General features: G+C 44.3%; 1 protein-coding gene across 3 annotated transcripts in view; it reads left to right on the forward strand.

The window, feature by feature from the left end:
• The first annotated feature begins 699 nt into the window (after nucleotides 1-699).
• TOGARAM2 (TOG array regulator of axonemal microtubules 2) overlaps nucleotides 700-22,300 on the forward strand; it is a 94,804-nt gene continuing 73,203 nt past the window's right edge. Inside the window, exons 1-5 of one of the 3 annotated variants that reach the window (XM_072634083.1) lie at nucleotides 700-1,045; nucleotides 16,310-16,458; nucleotides 18,885-19,033; nucleotides 19,796-19,942; nucleotides 21,148-21,426. In XM_072634083.1, the coding sequence (XP_072490184.1) occupies nucleotides 19,006-19,033; nucleotides 19,796-19,942; nucleotides 21,148-21,426 (454 nt within the window). In that variant the 5' untranslated portion in view covers nucleotides 700-1,045; nucleotides 16,310-16,458; nucleotides 18,885-19,005. The remainder of the gene's footprint in view (nucleotides 1,046-16,309; nucleotides 16,459-18,884; nucleotides 19,034-19,795; nucleotides 19,943-21,147; nucleotides 21,427-22,300) is intronic. The other 2 variants (XM_072634085.1, XM_072634084.1) reach the window with 2 other exon arrangements.

Here is a 22,300-nt window from a genome sequence, read left to right on the forward strand (position 1 = left end):
TTGTCATCTTTGCTAATTTGTTGGTGTTAGGTAAAATTTCAGGGTTTTAAAGATTTGCATTTCTCCTAAAATTAGTCCTTTTCTTACTTTAAATATTTTGAAAATAGGTGAGATACTAGGCAAAAAAAAAAACAAACCCAAAAAACCTTTGCAGGATTTCTGCCATGTTCTAGGCCACCCAAGGTGACATAGTCCCTTCTCAGGGAATAATTGCCTGGCCCTAGCCAGTTACAACTGTGCCAGGCAAGGTTTTAACGAGACCAGATTTCATTTCAAAGTACTGAAGGGAGATCATCTTGAACCCTATTTCACATAGTAGGGAATTTGAGAATAAGACCTGACTGAATTGGAACAGGGTTCCCCAAGGTCTGATCTGAGACTCAGGTATGAGGGATGCTCTGGTGGGTCACATTTAGACCAGTACATGGTGTCCTACTCCCGTTCTCCCTTACCTTCTAGAGCTGTTGTCTGGGAGTGGGAAAGGAATGCTGCTCTGGACTTGCTCCCATCCGTGGGGCAGGAGGAAGGAGAGGGAGGCTGGAGGCAGGACAGGAAGCCCCAGCACCTCAGATCCTTTCTACTCCCCCGTCTCCGTGCAGTGTTGCCCCCTGGGGGTGCTCTGACACTGACTGAGCAACAGAGGAAAAGAGGCCAAAGGGAAAACTAGTCCTTCTCTCTCTCCCTTTCTCCTAATGAAGGGAGTTCTCAGACTTCTGCAGAGAAGTGGTTGCTATGCAGCCTTGTTTATTCAGGGTGAGCAACGCTGTGTGTGCAGGTAGAGTGTGCGCTCCGCTTTGTTCCTCCAGGCTGTGGTTACCTGTGCCCGCCCAGACAGAAAGGGGCCCCTTAGCCCCGAGTGCAAAACTGTCACCTTGGACTTGAGGCTTGGCGGTGGCATCAGAGACGTGGAGGGGGAGCAAAGAGGGTCAAAGGTGGTAACCCTTCGGTAGTCGCCCTCGTGTGGGAGGTAGCGAAGATCCTGGCCAGTTGTGATGGAAATCAGATTACAGAAGTAAGAGGGAAATGCCCAGTTCTGGGAAGTGAGGTGAGTGAGCTGTCCACCGGTGGTCAGGGAGGCGGGGAAGGAAGGCATTGCTGGAGTTCAAGAACGGGGGACACATTACTGCAGAGGAACCCAGGGCCCCCGAGAGAACCGAAGGAAGGGCGAGAAGAAAAGTTTGAGGGGAGAGGGAGAAAAGGGAAACTGTCCCGGATTATCCCCCCTTTCTCTCATGCCAGACGTCTGTGAGGGGAGAGGTGTTGTCTGTCACACAGAAGCCTGGGGAACACAGCCTAGTTCAGTAGCCAGAAGGGAGCAGGTGATATCTGCAGATATTTGGGAGATGATGCTGTGGATGAAGGAGGGGAGGGCGCAGGGAGACTGGAGTGAGAATCCATGCTCCGTCTTCTCCGCATCGCTGCAGATAGCATGCAGTCTATCTGGATTGAGTGAGTCATCAGGAGTGAGTGACACCCCCCTCCCTCCATGCTTTGAGGATCTTTTTTTTTTAATTGCCATATTTTATTTTCATATGTAATTTTCATTTCAAAATGTGTCCCTCTCCTCTCTTCTCCTAGGCAAGTCAACTCTTGTAAGAAATTTTTTTTTTCCAAAAGGGAAAAAGCAGCTTGACAAGACTAATCCAACACATTTACTGAGTCTGACAGCAATGTTTAGGGTTCCACATGCAGAGCCCACTTCATCTGCCAACAGGGAAGGGAAACAAACCCCTTTTGTCATGTGTTCTTCAGGGCTAGTCTTGGTTATTATAATTACACGGTATTAAGTTCTACCTTTTTTGTTGTGCCTTCCATTCACGTTATTGTAGTTGTATCTGTCGTTCCTGACTATTCTAACTTCCGTCTGAATCAATCTTCCCATGCTTCTCTGAAGCCCTCACATTCATTGTTCCTTATGACCCAGTAATAGTCTATAACATTCGTTTATCACAATTTGTGCTGAACGATCTGAAAGCACATTGATCGAATGTCTCATCTCAAGGAAGGACATGCTGGGAGAATATGGGTGAGGGTGCTGAGCACTATGGGCAGGCAACTCTCCAGTACTGAGCAACTGGTTTGTAGATTGTTCAGAGCACTTGTTTTTTTATGTCTGGGAGAAGCACTTGTCTCTTAGACCATTTGTTCTTTCATTCTTAAACTGCAGGGCCAAGAAGCATGGTGAAAAGGGTGAAAGGTCAATTTGGAGTTCAAAGACCCAGTTTAAATCCTGGTTTTGCCATGGACTATTTAATTTCTTTAAGTCTCAGTTTTCTTATCTGTAAAACAAGAGAATTGGATTGTATTACCTGTAAAGTCCCATCCAGCATTAAATTTTTGATCATATAATCCTAAATATTTCTTCATGTTCTAACCTTGACAGATGAGTGGAAGGATAGAACATGGGGTTGGAGAAGACATCGTGGTGTGGTGAAAAAGCCCTGGATTTAGAACCATAAGGTTTGGGTTCAAATCCTGACTCTGCCTTATATTGGCTGTGCAATTTTGAGTAAGGCACTTTCCTACTTTGAGCTACTATTTCCTCATTTCTAAAAGAAATGCTTTCTTGATCTGGGTTTGCTCATCTGTAAAATTGGGGTTTGGCTTAGATCTCTATGTCTTCTCCCATTTCTAAACCCCATAATTCACTTCTGTGATTTTGAAAGAGTGTGATGGTGGTGTTCTTTGATCATTGGTCATTAATCCTGGCTCATCAGTCCTCTGTATGTCATCATGGGGAAAAGACCTCCCCCTCTAGTGCCCTCAGTGCTAGGGTTCTTGACCTAGTGTTAGTGAATCTGCCTTTTAAATATTTTGATAGCTGCATTTGAATGTCATCAGTTTGATTGTATTCCTAGACATTTTCTTTTAATAAATGCATTTAATAAATGCTTTTAAAAACATTCTTCTGAGAAAGGGTCATAGGCTTTAGCAGACTGTGCCAAAGGGGCCCAGTGACACAAAACAGGTTGAGTGGCCTTCCTCAGTCTTTTTGGACCGTCTTCGAAGCTCAATGGAAAGAAAGCCCCCAGGACCCAGGGCCAGTTCTGCATAGCCTTCATCCTATCAAATTCTATGGGGGCTCTGTCTCGCAGAGACAACCTCTGGGAGGGAATTAAAGGGTGGTAATATGGGGGTGGAGGGAAGAGACCCTTACTCAAGAGTGTTGGAACCTGATTCTATCCCCTCTCCTCTCCCCTCCCCTCCCCTCCCTCTTCCCTCCCCTCTCCTCCCTCTCCCCCTTTCCCTCCCCTCCCCTCCCCTCCCCCTTTCCCTCCCCTCCCCTCCCTTCTCAGTCTTTTGCAGTTTGGCTTCTGACCTCATCACTCCATTAAAAACTATTGTCTCCAAATTACTAATGATTTTTCAATCAGTCAAGTAGTTCACAAACATTTACTCATGGGCTTACTAGGTGCCAAGCCTGTATTGGGGAATACAAACAGAAATAGAGTCACAGTCCTTGTCCTCAAGAATGGGGGAAGAAAACACTTAAAAAGCAGCTAGGAAGGGGGGAGGGGTAGAAGGTTAGGGGGTGACAATAGAGAGAGTCCTGTGAAAATGAGTCAGCAATGCAGCCTGGACACAATGGGCCTGGGCTTCCTCCATAGACAGGAGGTTCTGGAGGAACCAGCTGGTCAGAAGGTGAGGTCTCAGGGCTGGAGAATGCTTCCAGTGGGAGAAACAGTCCAGAAGGGGAGAGAGTTTCAGGGGAAGAGATTTCTATGACATAATAGAGAAAGTCCTGTAGAGGATGGATCATGACCTGGAGAGAGAGAAGACAGACCGTCACATACAAGGCCTTTTCTGCAGCACTCAGCACCGATGACCGCCCTGTCCTCCTGAATATTCCCTCCCCTCTGGGTTTTGGGGACATTACTCTCTCACTCTTCTCAGGTTTTGGGTTATTTATTATTGATGGTTTTTTGCTGGCTCATCATTTGTAATATTTCTCAACCCTTAGCTGAAGTGTTTCCCAGGGCTCTGTTCAGGACCTTTTCCTTCTTTCTTTCTATACTCTCTCACTTGTTGACATCATCAGTTTAACCAATATCTCATGCAGAGAATTTCCACATCTTTTTCCTGAACTGCAGTCCTACATGATGTGCTACCTACTATTATAAGACATTTCAAACTGGATATTCCATAGACTTCTCAAACTCCACATGTCCAGGACAGAACTCATCCTCTCTTCCCTCCTCCAGCCAAAAATGACACAAAATAATCCACCCCTCTTCCAAAGTCCTCAGTGTCTGTTCCAGTGATCTAGTACCTCTTGCTTGGTGTCATCCTCCACACCCCATGTATCCAATCAGTTGCTAGATCTAATTCCACAACAATTCTTGAATCCTTCCCTTTCTCTCCACTCACTCGGCCAGCTGTCATCTGGGGAAGGCCCTCATCCCCTATGTCCTGTGCTGTAGCCATAGCCTCCTAAGGCCTCAAAAGTCATCTCCCACACCCTCCAGCCAAAGTGAGCTTTCTAGAGCCTCAGCCCAGGTCTGACCTCACCACTCCCCACCTCAAAAAACTCAAACCAAAACTCTCTAGTGGTTCTCTATTATCTGTAGGATCAAATGTAAACTCCTTTGTGTGGCATTTAACACTCTGCACAGCCCGGTCCTTGCCTTTTCAGTTTTATTTCCTTTTCCTCCCCTTTACACCCTCTACGCCATGGTCAAATTGACCTTCTCACTGCTGCATACATATGACTCTCCATCACCCACTTCTGGACCTCCAGGGACTGATTGGCCATTTCTGGATTGCTCCTTCTCAGCCGCCCCCTCCCCCCCCCACCTCTCAGAATCCCCAGCCTTCTATAGGACAACTTAAGCACCGCTTTTTCTTTTTTGTGTGTAGTCTCTCCTGATAACTTCCTCCCTTCACTGCTTTTGTCCTCCCATAATTACCTTGTGTGTGTGTGTGCATTTGAATATACATTTATATAAGTATTTGTCTACATTGTTTCCCCTGATAGAATATATGTTCCTTGATGTCAGATAGTGTTTTACTTTTGTCTTTGTATCACCAGCACACAGTAAGTGCTTAATAAATGCTTGTTAATTGATTGACCTAAATTCTGTTGAAGGCAGCTAGGTGGTACAGTGGATGATAGAGTCCTGGACCTGGAGTCAAGAAGACCTGAGTTCAAATCCAGCCTCAGACACTAGCATCACTTAAACATTGTTTGCCTCAGTTTCCCTACTTGTAAAATGAGCCAGAGAAGGAAATAGCAAAATCACTTCAATATCTTTGCCAAGAGTCAGGCATAACTGAAAACAATGATGCAACAAAACAACTTTGTAACCTAGAACAAAACACCTGATGAGCTTCCCTTTGTACTACTGAGAACTGGGACTAAGGCTCTGCCTGTGTTGCTGACAGAACTGATGACAAGACAAGAGTGATGTATCTTATCTATTCTTAGAGACAGACTATAGAAAAATATGAGAAACTGAGTTTTCTTTTTCTAGAAGGTGATGGCCTTGGGTTCCTACCCAGGATGATTTTATTGGGACTTATCTTAGAGAAGTTTTTCTTTTTCTTTCCCCTCTTCCTTTTGGCATCTGCTTATGAGCACATAGGCAGAGTGGATAGGCTTTCCTCCAGTGTAGTTAACTGAAGAAGCAGGTAGAGAGACCTCAATTCACTCATTAGTGCATTTAATTTTTCCAAAAATGTAACTCTTTAATACATCTTTGGATTTCAGCACTCCTGTGCCTCAGCTATCCTCTCCCTCTGTCCCTCTGACCCCTCTTCCCATTGATAAGTTCATCCTGGAACTTCTATTTTGAGGAAAGGCCTGGAGCAACTAGCCATCCTTCATTCTCTGGATTTTATTATCCTTCCTCCAGTAGGCTCACCTTCCTTAAGGGGCAGAAAGAGAGAGTGAGAGAGAAGATGTAGGAGGAGGGGAAAAACAGAAGGAGAGAGGATTGTTGGGAGAGAGAGAGAGAGAGGAGAGAGAAAGAGAGAGAGAGAGAGAGAGAGAGAGAGAGACAGAGACAGAGAGAGACAGAGAGAGAGAGACAGAGAGACAGAGAGACAGAGAGAGAGAAAGAGAGAGAAAAAGAAACAGAGAAAGAGAGAGAGAGAAAAAGAGAAAGAAAGAGAGAAAGAGAGAGAGAAAGAGAGAGAAAAAGAAACAGAGAAAGAGAGAGAGAGAGAGACAGAAAGAGACAGAGAGAAGAGGCAAGGAGAGGGAAAAAGTGAGAAAATGGGGTATTGCTCAGTCCTTTGCTGCTCTCCTAGTTGCCTGTTAACTGTGTTGCCCACACCCAAAGACAGCTAGGCTTGTGAGGGAGGCCCTGCAGAGACTCTGAGGGGGCTGGCTCACTGGGCCATGGCTTGACCAGAGCTCAGTGTGGTCATCTGGAGCCTCAACCTTCCCCTTATCCAAGGTCTATCTAGCTATTTTCCCAATAGGACCCTGCCCCCAGTCCTTTTCTCATCATCTTATTACCTGCCATCTGTACTCCCACCCCCTACCAAGTTCCTCCCTTGCCTTTTTTCCTTACCTGAATCCAAATGCTGGCAATGGCCCTTTACCTCTCTCCTCTTCCCCCACCCCCCATCACAGAAAATTTCCTGTTTGTCACCTTTTGTGTTACAAATTTTACTACATAGGGTCTCCAACCTATAGTATCCTAACAACTTTTCATCTGAAAGTTACTCAATAAAATAGACAAAAGGACCTGAAAGGCCATTATGTTGTGCCTAGGCTAAAAAGGGAGCTCAATGTTTTAACAGACTGTAACTGATTAAATCTCCAGAGAAAAAAGTGTTAGGGAGGAGAGGGTGGTTACTACAGGAAAGATCATACCCTAAATTAAATACCTTAAATTCTTTTAGGCAGGGGATGGCAAAGTCCTAGGAAGTATTCAACTATGCCCTCTCCATCAGGGAGGAGGAAGCACAGTAACCCCCATTGGTTTGATTAATGCACAGTGGAGAGGGCAGTGGACTTGGAGTCAGGAAGGACGGGGTTCAGACTCTTCTCAGGTTTTTATTAGCCATATGACCCTGAGTAAGTCACTTAACAGAAGCTGTGCCTCAGTTCTCACATCTACAAAGTGTATGTGTGTGTGAATTTGATGGTGTCCCTTCCAGCACTAAAACTATGATCTGATGATTCTTGAAGGAAGCTAAGTTTTACACAAGGCAGAAAAGTGAGTAGGGAATGCATTCCAGGCTGGGGGGAAGATAGCCTGTGCAAAAACATGGAGGTAGGAGATGGAATTGTAAATTCAGGGAACAGAAGTAGACTGGTTCTGCTGAAACAGAGAGCTCACAAAAGTGAGCAAAGTAAAATGATCTGGGCAAGGTAGTCTGGAGCCAGAATTTTAAGGGTTTTAAAATGCTAAATTGAGGAATTTGAATTTTATCTTAGAAGCAACAGGGAATCCCTAAAGATTCTTGAACAGGGGAGTTAGATGATCAGGCCTATACTTTAGGAATCCTACTTCAACAAGGATTTATTAAACACCTACTATGTGCTAGATGCCAGTGATACAGATGAAAAGAAAAATGAAAATCATCCCTACTTTGAAGCAAGTTACAAAATCTACTAGGGAAATAGCTCTTACTAAATACACATGTAGTAAAATACAAAGTGATTAGGGAAGGCCTTTTGTAGGATGCTTCCCTTAAGCTGCTCCTTGAAGGGAGTTAGAGATTGGAAAGGCAGAGTTCAGAAGGGAAGGTGATTTTGGAAGATGGAGCGGAGGGGAGAGAAGGGGAGAGAGGCTGTATACATGCAGGGAGATGATTAGAAGCTATAATGACCGTCCAGAGGAGAAGCAATAAAGGCTTGAAATGATGGGTAGCTATGTCTGTGCGAATGGAAAGAAGGGGATGGTTGAATATGAGTCATGTTCTGGATACACTCCCTCAGAATTCACTTACTCTATTTTGGAAATATTTCTAACAAGTTTAATCACTTGGTTTTTCAGGTCATTGCAGACTAGAAATAGTAAATAAGAAGGATGGAGGGGGCTGGATGGGAATGGGCATGAGATGGAAGGATTTTTAGAGGCAAAACATGATCGACAGCAGCAAGAATTGATAGATTAATAGCGAGGATGGAGACAGAAAGTTATAGGAAGCAAACACAAGAATTCAGAAAGCATAGCAGTCTGGGGTCTTTTAATGTTGGGATCAGAAGTTGAGGGCTTCACTGTACTATAGCCCAGAATTAAATTGATACTCTTAATCATGATCCTGGATCATCAAGAAAAGATTTAGAAGTCTTTTCCCAAAGGACTCTATAAAGTCTGTCAAGAAGAGTACTGCGAAATAAACCAGGAAAGGTGGGATGAAGATAGATTACGAAGGGCTTTAAATACTAATCTGAGGAATTTATATTTTATCCCAAGACAGTTGGGAGCCATTGAAAATTCTTGAGCTGGAGAGGGAAATAGTCAGATGTGAACTTTAACAATATCATTTCTGCAATTGTACAGAGGATGTTTTAGAGAAGACAGAAAGAATATTCAGAGAGATAAATTAGGGGTCAGTAGCAATAGTTTAGGCAAAGTCACAGACTCAGATTTAGAGCTGTAAGGGACTTCTCAGACTATTGAGTCCTCCTCCTTGTTTTATAGATGAGTTGTGATTATGGTTTGTCCTTCGTTCTCAAAGAGGATCCCAACATCAGGAAATGATGACAGGACTTGCAGTTGACTTTGATTTAAGGGGGGGAGGGCTGTGCAAAGTCTCCAGCCTTACTTTCTTCTTCAGAGTCATATGGGTCCAGTGGCCAGATATTCATCAGGATGCCTGGAGATGGCCCAGGATGCACTGGAAAACCTATAGATGAGTAAACTGAAGCACAGAGAGGTTAACTGACTTGCCCAGAGTCATGCACCTAGCATGTATCTGAGGCAGGATTTGAACCCAGGTCTTCGGGACATAAGTCCCCTGTCCCATCCTTTGTGGCTCTTGTATCAGCAAGGATCCCAACATACACAGGAGGACCTGCTGTACAGTTTCTTAGATCTGCTTTTTTTCAAAGGAAAGCAACTTTTGAGGGGTCAACAATGTAGTTTAATCAAGCACATATATCATTCACTTAGTTCAGGGGAAAAAGTCAGCACCCTGAACTTTAGGGAAAATACAAACAGAGAAATAAAAATCAATAGACAGGGCTTCCAACTGTCTGATCGTAAGAAATATGTACATTGTCACCAGAGAGAGAAGCACCAACACCTGAGCTTTCAAATCTGGGGGGCTCCTTAGCAGGCACCCAGAATCTCATCTGGCCCACAAACCTTCTTCCAAAAACTAAACCTTAAAATAAAATCTCACCTCAGAGTATATCTACACTTTTCAGAGCCAGGGGGCATCTCAACCCTAGAGAACCAGTGCCTCGTTAGAAATTAACAAAAGATGTGGGCCTTCCAACAACAACAACAAAATCTCTCCTACTCAAGCTTCCCTTAATGCGTGCCCATGAATGGGTGGGGAAGATCTTCAACGCTCATGAGCATTACAGCTCTCCACAGGAGGTGAGGAAGGTCTGAACTGGAGCCAGGTAGATGGATAGATGAATGAATCTGAGAACTGTGGAGGGTAGAATCAAAAAGACTTGGTTCATATGGGGACTGAGGAAGAAGGCAATACTTGGAGGATGACTCTGAGACTGTGAACCTGAGTGAGTCCAAATTTGTCTCAGATGCCCTCATCATATAATATTATGCATAATAATTATCTATGTTGATGTCTTCTCACCCTTCTAGACTCCCTGAGGGCAGAGGTGATGTTCTAACTCACTGCTGCTATTCAACGTGTCTTTTGAAATGAACTGATTGGAATCTCTTGAGGGCCACAAGTAGAAGTATCCTTTGAATGGTGTCTGAATTCCTGGGCAGGCAGATGGGATCTTGGATGGATTTCAGGAATGAAGGATATGTGGGTAGCTGGGGTCAGTCAATAAACATTTGTTAAGTGCCTACTATGTGCTAGGTACTGTGCTAAATACCAGTGATACAAAAAGGGGCAAAAGACAGTCCCTCTCTTCAAGGAGAGTAAAGGGCAAGAAGACTGGAAAGTTAGGAGGGGGCTAGAATATGAAGGACTTTGAAAACCAAACAGAGGGCTTTGTATTTCATCCAGAATGTGATAGGGAGCCACTGGAGTTTATTGAGTGGTAGGAGGGGAGGGAACGATAGCTGTGCTTTTGGAAAGACAGCTTGGTGGCTAAATGGAGGATGCACTGAATTGGGCAGATGCTTGAGGCAGGCTAACCCACCAGCAGGCTATTGCAATAACAACTTTGGTATGAAGGTGGAGAGAGAATGAAGAGCCCAAGGTACTCCCAGGTTGTAAACCCTGGGGCACTGGGAGGATGGTGTTGGCCTCTAAAGTAATAGGCAAGCTAGAAGTGGGGGTAGGGGGTGGCGAATAATGAGTTCTGTTTGAGACAGCAAAGGAGGCAGAAAGAGCCATCAGATAATAGGAGGAATAGATAGGCAGTCAGTCAGATAGGAGGGCCATGCCCATCCTTACTTCTTCCTGTCCCGTTTCCCCATCCTTTTTTATGTCTCCCTTTTTGCTCCATACTTGATCGCTCCTTTGGCCTCCTCCCTGTACTGCCCCTTGTTTGGATTCCATTTTCCCAGATCTTGGGGACCAGAGTTGGCATGGGCAGACGTGGGCCCCCTGCTTCCTCTGGAATGTGCATGGCTCGTGACAAACAGGCTTGGTTCCTTGGCTTTTGTCTTCACTCTCCTTGAAATATGAAACCCCTCAATTTCATTGATTGTTATGGAATCCCGATTTTCACAGGCCTCTCCTTCCCTGGCCTAAAAACAACTTTTAAAGAGTTAGGATAGGTGATGTTGGGACCCCAGAGAACTAGGTTAAGGCCTGGGGCAGAGCTCTGATGGCCTGGACACCATTTGACCGTAATCTCTTTAACAACAGAGTCTACCATTTTGGGGTTAAATCCACAGCACCGAATGCAGATGGATGCTCATTGACCACAGCTCTAAGATGTTAGCTCTTTCACTTTTAAAACCTCATAGACATTTTATAAACGTGATATGAAAAAGCAAAAGGAATTTCTCAATGGTTCAGTCGTGTTACAAGGAATCTGAGTTGTGGATTAAAACTTTATAAAGCAAATCTGCCTATTATTTTGTTTATAATTGCCATGTTTTTAAAAGTCAGAAGCTGTAGAGCACAGAATTTTATTACCTACTAGTAATCTCTGTAATCTTGGACAGATTCCGTCTCTCTGGGCCTCAGTTTCCTCACCTGTAAAATGTGCCTGCTAGCCCTATTCCACTTCATAAGGTTATTGTGAAGGTCAGATAAGACAATGCAATCAATCAATAATCACTTTTAAGCACCTACTATGCACCAGGCACTGTGATACTGGAATACCAAAAGAAATCAGTCCTTGCCTTCAAACAGTTTACATTTCTCTCAGGGAAGACAACATGTCCACATGTAAGTTTATGCAAAATCAGCAGTTATATTTTTTTTTTGAGGGAGGTAATCAGGGTTAAGTGACTTGTCCAGGGTCACACAGCTAGTAAGTATCTGAGGCCAGATTTGAACCTAAGTTCTCCTGACTCCAGGGCCCATCTTCTATCCACTGTATAACTTAGCTTCCCTTAGATACAATTTTAATAGCTTAAAATTGCATTAGAACTTTTTAGATACTTAATATAAGATAATATGGGAGAGGTGTTGGAGGGACCATGAAAAGTCTCTTGTAGGAAGACAGATTAGAACTACGAGATTCTAAAAGGGTAGGTTGGGGAGGACATCCTTGGCAGGCCTGGGGGACAGCTTGCCAGTGGAATAGAGATGTCCTGGGTGCAGAGCTGAAAGAAGGCCTGCTTGTCCCAATGAGTTGATTGGGAAGGGAGAGTGATAGAAAATGACCCTGGACAGGTAAGTTGGAACCAGGTTGTAAAGGGCTTTAAATGCCTTTCTAACTTAAAAGTACTGTAGAAATACGAGCTACTCTCACCATCATGAAGCCCCAGATCTTTCTTTGTCCTCATCAAAGTCCTCAGCCCCTTGTTTTTTTCCCTCCAAAGTTCTCTCAACCAGCTGTTTTTGTTGGTTTGTTTGTTTTTAGGGTATTGTGGCAGCTTCAGTCCAGCTGTATCAGGTTAGGCTGGGCCTCTCTGGAAAACTACTGCTTGGGCTTTCCCTAGGTACCTTGTTACTTCCCTTTCGGGGGTTCAGAAAGCCCAGAGGGAGGAGAGGTGTTTGTGAGATGGAATGCTGCATCTCTTCCTCTGACAGTGTGTGTGTGTGTGTGTGTGTGTGTGTGTGTGTGTGTGTGTGTGTGTGTGTGTGTGTGTGTGTGTGTGTGTGTACCCACGCGGGTGCCTGCCTGAATTCAGGCACCTTCATCAGCCTGTGGGTGGCAAGATGCTTGTCTTACTGATGCCAGGAAAAGTCAGAGTTTATTCCTTCCCCTGATAAAGCCAGGATTGTTGGCATTCTGTGGAGTGAGGTCAGGCAAAGGACGTGGAAGAGGGGGATGGCTGAGGGGAAGATGGGATGGGAAGGAGAAACCCTGCTGGGGTTTGGGGCAGCCAAGCCCAGAGGACTGGCTGGCTGAGTGTTTGACCAAAGTTGTTGCTAGGAGGCCTGTCTGCACTCTGGGTGGGTGTGGGGAGTGGGAATGAGGTGTGATGGGGGGAGGGGGAGGGAAAGAGGGGGCAAGGAGAGTGCCTGGTGCAGAGCAGTCAGGGGTAGACGTTAGCAGGCATGCTTTTCATTGCTTCTAAAGGGTCAGCCTTCCTGGTAGAGAAGTTTTATAACCTAGCAAAAATGAATCAGTAATAAGTCTCTTCCTCCTCCTAATTCCTTTCTTTTCCATAAGAGGGAGGGGTGCCAGCTCCTAGTGTGCTGTTTAATGAGGAAGAGCCCTTCCCTCTAGGTCAGAACACATGGTAGCTGCTGCTGCTGCTGTTAAGGAGAGCTGACTCTACTGGCACCAAGTAGCCCAGGCCTGGAGCCCAGGCTGGAGGTAGCAAACTTTGAAATCCTAGGTGGAAAGGACCTGGCTCAGTGAAAAGGGCTCTGAATTGGGAGTGAGAGGACATGGGTTCGAATTCTGACTCCAACCCTTTCCTACCTCTGTGACACTTCACTTCTCTGGGGACTCAGTTTCTTCATCTGTATAATGAGGCAGTTGGACTAGATAGCCCCTGGAGTCCCCTTCTGCTCTCAGTTTACACCTTTATCACTTCAGGCCTCGAGTCTTCCCTCTCCTGCCCATCCTCAGCTGCCAAAAACGATCTTCCTCAAGCTCAGGTCTGACCATGACCGTTGCTCCCTATGACCTTCAGGATCAAGTACAAAACCTCTGTGAGGTCTGAAGCTCTTTATAACCCGGCCCCCCTGCCTTTCCATTCTCCTACCTCATGCTGCCTCCCATGGTCTGCAGTTGGTGACACTGACCTCCTTGCTCCTCCTAGAACAAGACAGTCCATCTATCTGTCCCCGCTCCTGGCAAGGCTCTCCCTTCTTCTATCTGCCTTCTGGTTTCTCTGGCTTCTTTCAAGTCGCAGCTGAAATCCCACTGCTTCAGGCAGCCTTTCTCCTTCCCCGTCATTCTAGTCTCTCCTCTCTGCTGATGACCTCCAATTTATTCTGTATGCAGCTTGTTTGTATGTAGTGGTTTGTATGTTGTCTTCCCCATTAGACAGTGAGCTTCCTAAGGGCAAGGGCTGTCTTATACCTTCCTTTGGATCCCCAACAAAGTACCTGGCAAAGAGTAGGTACGTAATAAACAATTATTGACTGACTAGTCCTAGAAAGGCCACTGGCATAGATAGCTATGTGTCTCCTATGGGTAGAGCACTGGCTCTGGAGTCAGTAAGTTTAGTCATTTCAGTCTTGTCTGACTCTTCATGACCTCATTTGGGGTTTTCTTAGCAAAAGATACTAGAGTGGTTTGCCAGTTTCTTCTCCAGCTCATTCTACCAATGAGGAAACTGAAGGAAATAGGGTTGAGAGACTTGCCCAGGGTCACACAGCTAGTAAGTGTCTGAGGCTGGATTGGAAAGCAGGACTTTCTGACTCTAGGCCTAGAGCTCTATCCACTGAGCCACTAGCTGCCTCAGAATCAGGAAAACCTGAGTTAAAATTCTTCCCCAGACACATACCAGCTGTATGACTTTGGGCTAGTTTTTGTCTAGTTTTCTAGTTTGTCTGTTTGTCTCAGTTTTCTCAACTGTAAAATGCTGATCATAATAGCACCTACCTCACAGGGTGGTTGTTAGGATCTTGTGAGATACTATATGTAGAGCCCTTAGCCTGGCAGAATGTAGGTGCTTAATCAAGGATTGTTGCTTTCCTTCCCATCCACTCAACAAACATTCATTAAGTGCCTGGTAATGCCACTCACTAAGCCCTGAAGGGCACCATGCTGGTCTTTGGGGGGTACAAACATGATGTTTTCTCTTGGGCCCAAACCTGAGTAGGAGGGAGGTGCCAGGGGATGATCGTGTTGTGCAGCTGAAAGAAGAGGTGACATGGGATAGTGTGTAGAGATCTAGCCTTGGAGTCAAGAAGGCACTTTGCCTTTGAGTGTCTGACGCAGCTTTTTAAGACCACAAGTTGCGCCTGATCTTCACTGGTAGAGGGAGTGGCCTCATCTGGAGTTTCCTGCACAAGGCTAGCCCATATTCCAAGTAACTGAAAGAGCAGAGGGTTGGAGTCAGAAGACTTGGGTGATATCTTGGTTTGGGGATTAACTGGAGTGATTCTATTCCTTACTCCCTATGTGGCCATAGATAAATCATTTCCCTTCTCTGGGCCTCAGTTTCCTCATGTGTAAAATGAAGGGGTCAGTCTGAATGATTTTGAAGATGCCTTATCCTATGATCCTCTGCCATACTGCATTCAGTTCAGATGCCAATCTGGAAGTTCTTTTGAGAGGAAGGTGGGCTTTCTGGCTATGGTTCATTGGATCATGAGGTTTTAGAGTTAGAAGGAACCTTAGATGTCATCTCATCCAAGTTCCTCATTTCATAGACAAGGAAACTGAGACCTGGAGAGGTTAAGCTAAAAGATCATCCCAAGATGATGATGTTAGTAACCTACTGACCTCCGTTTCTTCATCTGTCAAATGAGCTGAAAGAGGACATGGCAACCACTCTAGTATCTCCACCAAGAAAACCCCAAATGGGGTCACAAGAAACTCAGACATGGCTGAAACAACTCAGCAACAATAAACAGAAGGGACTTCAATCCAGCTCCACTGACTCCAAATCTTGGGCTTGGGGCTGGAGGGAGAGTGGTGGAGGCAGAAATTAGCTACAGAGGGGTTGCTGTGACCACTGTACTTAATTACTACTACTACTACTTCTGACCATACACATTTATATAATGCTCAAGGTGGCAAAGTGCTTTCATAAGGGCAAACCTATGAGGTAGGTAGTGCAAGTATCATTACCTCAATTTTACAGATGGGTAAACTGAGATTCAGAGAGAAGTGATATGTCCAAGGCCACACAAATATTATCTCAGCACAGCTGGGATTTGAATGCAGAATCCTTTCTATAATAAAGCCTCCCTTTATTTCATTTCAGTTCTCTGGACCTCAGTTTTCTCATCTGTAAGCTAGCTAAGGTTAGCTAAGATGACACCTTCCTGCTCTGTAAGTCAGCAGTCATGAATCTCATCTTCTCTGCACAGTTTTCTCTCCGTGATAGGGGGGGAACTCCCTTCCCCTGCTCCTAAGTTGCCTGTCTTACAGAAAAGTCTCCAAGTTTCTTCTGGAGAACTACATACAAGGAATATGATTTCCAAGCCTTGTCTTGGGTGCTTGTACTAACAGGAGCTATCGTTTACATGGTGCTTTAAGGTTTGCAAAGTCTTTTACAAATATAACCTCATTTTATCCTTACAACAATCTTGGGAGGTAGATAAGTGTCCTGTATCGGATAGACCTCTTGTCTCATCAATGTGGGTACTTCACAAAAAAGTAGGAATTGCAATCCTTACACAGCCTTGGAGATTAGGACAATCCATGATTTACAACCATGTATCCTCACTGAAAGATTACAGATGTTAAAATAATTTTTTAAAGGAGAAGCTAGGGTCGTAAAAAAGACTACACTTTCCAAAGGGTGGATTGCTTGCTTTTCTCCTCTTATTAAATTCAGGCTCTGGTTCGTTGTCCCTGCAGGAGGCCTGTATAGAATACATTACTGATGGATCAGTACTATAGGTTGTCTATCCAGTTGCATATCATAACAGGGACCATAAGCCTTCTTCATTCACTGAGTTTTCCTCTGTAGCTAGAGCAAACCCTCAAGTGATTATGTATCTCATTTAGGAGATTCTGCAGTGTTCTGGAGCTTGATGCGTCAGTACAATGTCATCTACCAATGGGGGCACCCGGAGGACCTCATCATTTAAAGATAATTCCTCTTCCATTTAGACTTTGTACTGGATATCCTCCATGACAGCAAAAAACATCTTTGGGTGAGCATGCATCTTGCCATTTTATCGCTTTTTTGAAATTAGTATTCAGAAGATTGAGTTATCTTATTTACATCTTTCATGCCATCTTGTGTGATAGACGTACACATCGGAGACACTGCTGATGTGTGCATGGGGTTTGACATGTGCATGGGAGACATCTTGTTGAAGGAGAGCATTTAAGACCACATTTTGTTCTACTGAATCAAATGAGGTTGTTGTTTTTTTTTTTTTTTATCATCAACAACCAATAAGCATAGTGGAATCTTGTATTCTGTAAACCTCTCAACCTACTGTGTGACTGCTATAGGATATAAAATGTAGATGTGGCTTGTTCTTGACTATTAACTGTGAAAGCCTGTCTCTTCCCTTCTTGTATATGTCCCCAATATTTTTGTGAAAATTACACTCATAAAAATTTTATAGAGATGGGGAAGATAGCATAAAGAGTCACTAGTTATTATTATTCTTGGACATCTTTTTAAAAATCAATTTTATTTTCAGTTCTAAGTTTTCTTCCTCCCTCCTCTCTTTCCATCCTTATTGAGAAGGGAAGAAAAATGAAACCTGTTACAAAGAGGTCTAATTGAGCAAAAAACTTCTTCACATTGGCCATGCCTTCTACCTCCACCCCCCAAAAAAACAACCCAAGAAAGCGAAGAAAATATACTTCAATCTGCACCCTGAGTCTATCAGTCTCTCTATATGGAGGTAGATAACATGTTTCATCCTGAGTCTTTTGGATTTGTGGTTGACTGGACACCCTTCTTAATGGAGAAATGAATTTGTTCACTGAAATCTATACAGATCTTTTCCAATTTTTGTCTGTTCATTGCGCTTCTAGTTTTATCTATAAATAAATACACATAGAATAGGCTGGCTCAATTGAGTCTCTTTCCAAACTTTCTTTAAATTTATTTCTTACTCTAAACTCTCTCATTGCTTTTTGAGGCAATACTCTTTGTAATATTTAACCATTTTCCTTCCAAGTTCAGGATATGAGGCAGTATTGCCCTTGCTTGGTTCTCCTGTCTCTCACTGAGCAAAATCAAATGTTCATTTGTTTCTAAATGTTTCTAAACTCTTGTTCTTTCCATCATGATGGGTGATTTATGTAGGTTAAACTTCCTAGCAAATGCCAATAGTGTCAGTGTTCCTCACAGACTGATTCCAACCTGTCTTTCCAAACTGATTCTATGTTACTGCCCCCTGAAATGAGGTGATACTTGTAAAGCACTTTGCATGGTGCAGGCCCATGTTGTTCAGTTATTTACATTCGTGTCTGACTCTTCATGGCCCCATTTGGGGTTTTCTTGGCAGAGATATTGGAGGGGTTTGCCATTTCCATCTCTAACTCATTAAACAGAGGAGGAAACTGAGGCAAACAGGGTTAAGTGACTTGCCCAGGGTCACACAGTTAGTAAGTGCCAGGCCCAGCACTCTATCCACTTTGCCACTTAGCTGCCCACCTGGCACATAGTAGATGCTTAAAAAATACCAGTTCCTTTTTTCTCCCTTCCTCCCTCTCCATATTTTAGCCCAGCTATCTTCCTTGGTGCTCCCAGTACATGAGATTTCACCTCCCACCTGTGTCTTTTCAAAGCCAGGTCTCCCTCACTCCACTGCATGCCTTGAGCACTCTCTCTTCTCACCTCCACTCCTTGGAATTCCTGAGCTTCCTTCATGGCTTATATCAAGTCCTCCATTTGTCTTTTAGTATGTCCCATCACCCCCTCCTTCCCCTGAAATGATTTTGTATTTATTTTCCATATTTTTCATTTTCTCATCTGTATTCATTTTGTTTTCCCCCACTAGAAGGTGAGCTTGAGGTCAGAGTTTGTTCCATTTTGGTCTTTTGTATACTCAACACTCCAAAATTTTGCACAGGAAGAGGCACATGATATGTGCTTAATAAATACTTTTTCATCAGAATTTTTAAATTTAATTTGTCTATTGTAGATCCTCCCCCTCCCCGCCTTTCTTCTTTTTGAGTACAGCTGACAGTGGCTGCTTCTCGAGGAGTGCGCTGTGTGTAACTGATGTGTTTGAGTACCCAAGAAAGAGCCCATTGCTCAGTATAATAAATGGCAAGCCCTACTATCATGGCAAGGGCTCCTGCCTGGCTTTACCCATGCCAGGGGACTGAAAACTGTCTGGGCTGATTCATCTACGAGACTTGAGCTGTTCTTCCAGGTTTAAACCAGGTTCTGAGTCACATGGCTTTGAGAAGCTCTCCAAAGGGCACTTTGGAACTGGACTTGTTTCACACACAAGCTTCCTTTGTCTGGCCCATGGCCATTGGCAGTAGGTTAGTTCTCAAGCCCCTGTGCACCATGGAGCATAGTGGGGCTGGCCAGCTCAGAGCTCCATTCCAAGGAGCCATTTGGTTCTTTTTATGTAAGCAGAGTTTTTTTTTTTCTTCTCTCCAGTCTAGGACACCAGATGATGCAAGTTAGAAACCTCAGTGACCACCCAGGCCCTGGTGGCCAGATGCCCAACAAGTAGCTCTTATTGGCCAAAAGCTTTGTAGAATCCTGTGCTCTTTGAGACATGGCCACACATGATGACTTCACCACAGGTAACAAGCTTCCAAGGGGAAGGGTCTCCCAGGGGCAAAGTGCTTTTCCTTTTCCCCTTGAGTCAGGGTGGGCTGGGTATGACGATAAGTCCTTAGCTTGGGCCAAGTATCTCTTCCTTTCGTTACAACCACAGAGTGGCAGAGTCTGAATTATATCCTGGAAAGGAAATTGACCTTTAAGTTAGGGGAGCTGTTGGTGGGGAACTGGGTGACCTTGAACAAGTTTTTTCACCTCTCTGGGCCTTAAGAGATAAGACTGGGATGATCTCTAAGCTAGGTCCAGTTCTAGTACCCATGTGGCTTTGGGGGATGAGTATGGAGACCTAGAATACGGGAAGGGGCTATGACACAGATGACAGGACCTTTTGATACAGGTGACTCAATCAAAGACATGTGTTAATCAACAAGTGTTTGTTAATGGACCAGGCACTGCGGTGCATACGAACAAAAAAATTAAATAGTCCCTCTCCCAAAGAAACTCAATTCTGTGGGTGAGGAAGAGACAACAAGTATATGAATTAAGAACATACAAGATACAAAAAAAATAAATCAAGGCAAATTTTATCTAATCAATCTGCCTTCTATGAGATTGGGGCTCCTTTCCACGGTTCTAATAGTTTACAGACACAGGGTCATTTTTGGAGTCTTCCCACAAGTTGGATTTGGCTCACTGCCCAATGGGGATGGTGCCAAGCCTGCTCCATTTTTTCTTTCTTTAGTTACTATCCCTATAGGTGTTAAAACCCATGTCTTTGTTTCCAGCCAAGTTTCGGATTCCGGTAGCAATATACTGTGGCAGCGTCCCCAGATCCAGTGCCAGCTCTGGGTTCCGCACCTTCCATGGTCATGATAGAAACATCAGCTCGAGCCTACAGAGCCATGGAGGCCGATGGACAGGAGAGGGTGACGGTAGGATGGTCTTTAAGAGGGTGAATTAGAGTGAAATAAAAGGTTTTCCAGGGTAAATGAAGAGAGAGTATGTGTGTGTATACACACATATATGTACACATGTACATTTACACATATTTGTGGGTAGTTATATACATGCACATGTGTACATGTGTATAATGATCAAGAATGCACATGTGTACATTCATAATACACATATACATGTATCTGTGTTTATACACACACACTCAGCTATCGATTATCCACTATTACCTAGGTCCAACAACCCAGATTTTCCTTCTGGTCACTGCCTACTCAGCATCACCTGCTATGGCTCTGAGGCTTGTTTAGACCAGGCATGGAGGAGGAAGTGAGTGCACATTTGAGTGTGTGACTGCCTTCTTTAAGCATTTAAAAATTTTATTGATGTCTTTTGTTTCTCAATCATTTTTATTTAGGAATATATGAGACAGCTGGAATCAGGAAGACCTGAGTTCAAATCTGACCTCTGACTCTAACTAGTTATGTGACCCTGGGCAAGTCTCTGTGTGACTCATTTTCCTCATGTTTAAAAGGAGGAAAGTGATAGCCCCTACCTCCCAAAATTGTTGTGAGGCTAAAATGAGATAATACTTGTTAAACCCTCTGCAAGCCTTAGAGCGCCATATAAGTGCTAGCCATCACCCTTACGATTACCCTCTCCCTTTCCCTACCTAGCAAGCTATCCTTTGTAATAAAGATTTAAAAAGAAAGGGATTGCAGTGGGGAAGAGCTCTTTAGCAAACCTAATCAACACATTAATCAGGTGTAACAGTATATGCAGTGTTCCATATAATCCACCACCCTGGTAAAGAAGGGGGAGGCACATCTTCTGCTCTCTTCTCTGAGGCCAAGCTTGCTAATTATAATTGTTCAGAATTTGAGTTTCTTTTTTATTTTTATTACTGTGTAATGACAATTTACATTCTTGTAGTTATTGTATGTATGTACGTACGTACACACATGTGCATACACATGTGTATACTTGTCTATATACATATGCACACATGTACACATTTAAAAATTCTGCTTCATTCTGCATTCCGACTGCATTCTAAAACTATATTTAGAGTTCATTTTTAGATTATCTCCAGTTTTGCAGCAGTAGCTGGTGGAACATTCGTTTGCCTCTTGATACTTTGCTGGGCTTGGCCCAAGCAGCACAGTCGTCCTTTGTCTGCCCACAGCCTCCCCCCAGTCCCTGCTCAAAGTTCAGATGGAGAAGCGAGCGCCTATGTGGGGTAAGAATGGAGACCTGATCAGCCTCAAGACCAGTCTTTCCTCAAAAGGTTGGCAGTTCAGGAATGGCCATGCAAAGAATGTGGAGGCGATCTCTTCAGGGCCCCACTCTGTGCCCATCAGTGTCCGAGAGATGGAGGTCAACAGTGCAGCTTTGGAGACCACCCAAATCAAGGACAAGCTAAAGAAGAGGAGACTCTCTGAAGGGTTGTCTGCTTCTCCTCGAGGTGAGCCCAGTGGTTCTGCTTGTGAAAAGGTGAAGACCAGGAATCAGAGAGGCAGGTTTTAGGCCTAGCTCGGCTGCTAGGTGAGCTTGGACAAGCCATTTCCCTTCTCTAGGTCTTGACTACCTTGTTGGTAAAATGGGTATGTGTATGGGGGGAGGAAGGTTAGGTGGTCTCTACAGTCTCTTTTAGCTCTGATAACTTGACAACAAAGTCCTTCCAGGACTCCTGGGGAAGACATACCCCGTGAGGAGGAAAACAGAGGACACTTTGATGGCTAGAGACCCCATAAGCCACAGGAATCCTGGGATCTGAAAAGAGCAACAGTAGACAGAGGGGGTGGCTGTGTATGGACTCTGCTTTTGTTTTCCCCATAAATGTCACGCTGATGATAGTAGTCAGGGCTCAAGCATCCAGTCCTGACTTAGGCCTGGCTAGACTTCTAGGGAAGCAGAGTGGGTAGAGCCCAGGGATCTCAGAGTCATAAGATTTTAGATATCACTTAATCCAATGTCTTTATTATACAAATGAGGAAACTGAGGTCCAGAGAAGTTCGATTGCTTGTCCAAAGTCATTTAGGGTATCTTCAAACCCAAATCTTCTGTCTCCAAATCCAGCGCTCTTTTATTTAAGCTGTGCTGCTGATGTAGGTAAAAGGACTTTGAGTTCTCTGAAAGAAAGGGCCTCTCCTAATCCGGGGTATTCCCGTTGGCGTTGAGCATCCAAGGAGTGAGTGTCTGTTCTCCCTTCCTTCCTGCGGTGAGGATGTTCCTTTTGTGCTGTCTGTATACCTGGCACACATATGCAGCTGTTGGTCAGCTGTTTCCCCATTAGATTGTGTGGTCCCTGAGGACAGGGACCATGGTTTTGCCTTTCT

This window comes from Notamacropus eugenii, chromosome 1, assembly GCF_028372415.1.
Source record: "Notamacropus eugenii isolate mMacEug1 chromosome 1, mMacEug1.pri_v2, whole genome shotgun sequence".
NCBI classification, from domain to species: domain Eukaryota; kingdom Metazoa; phylum Chordata; class Mammalia; order Diprotodontia; family Macropodidae; genus Notamacropus; species Notamacropus eugenii.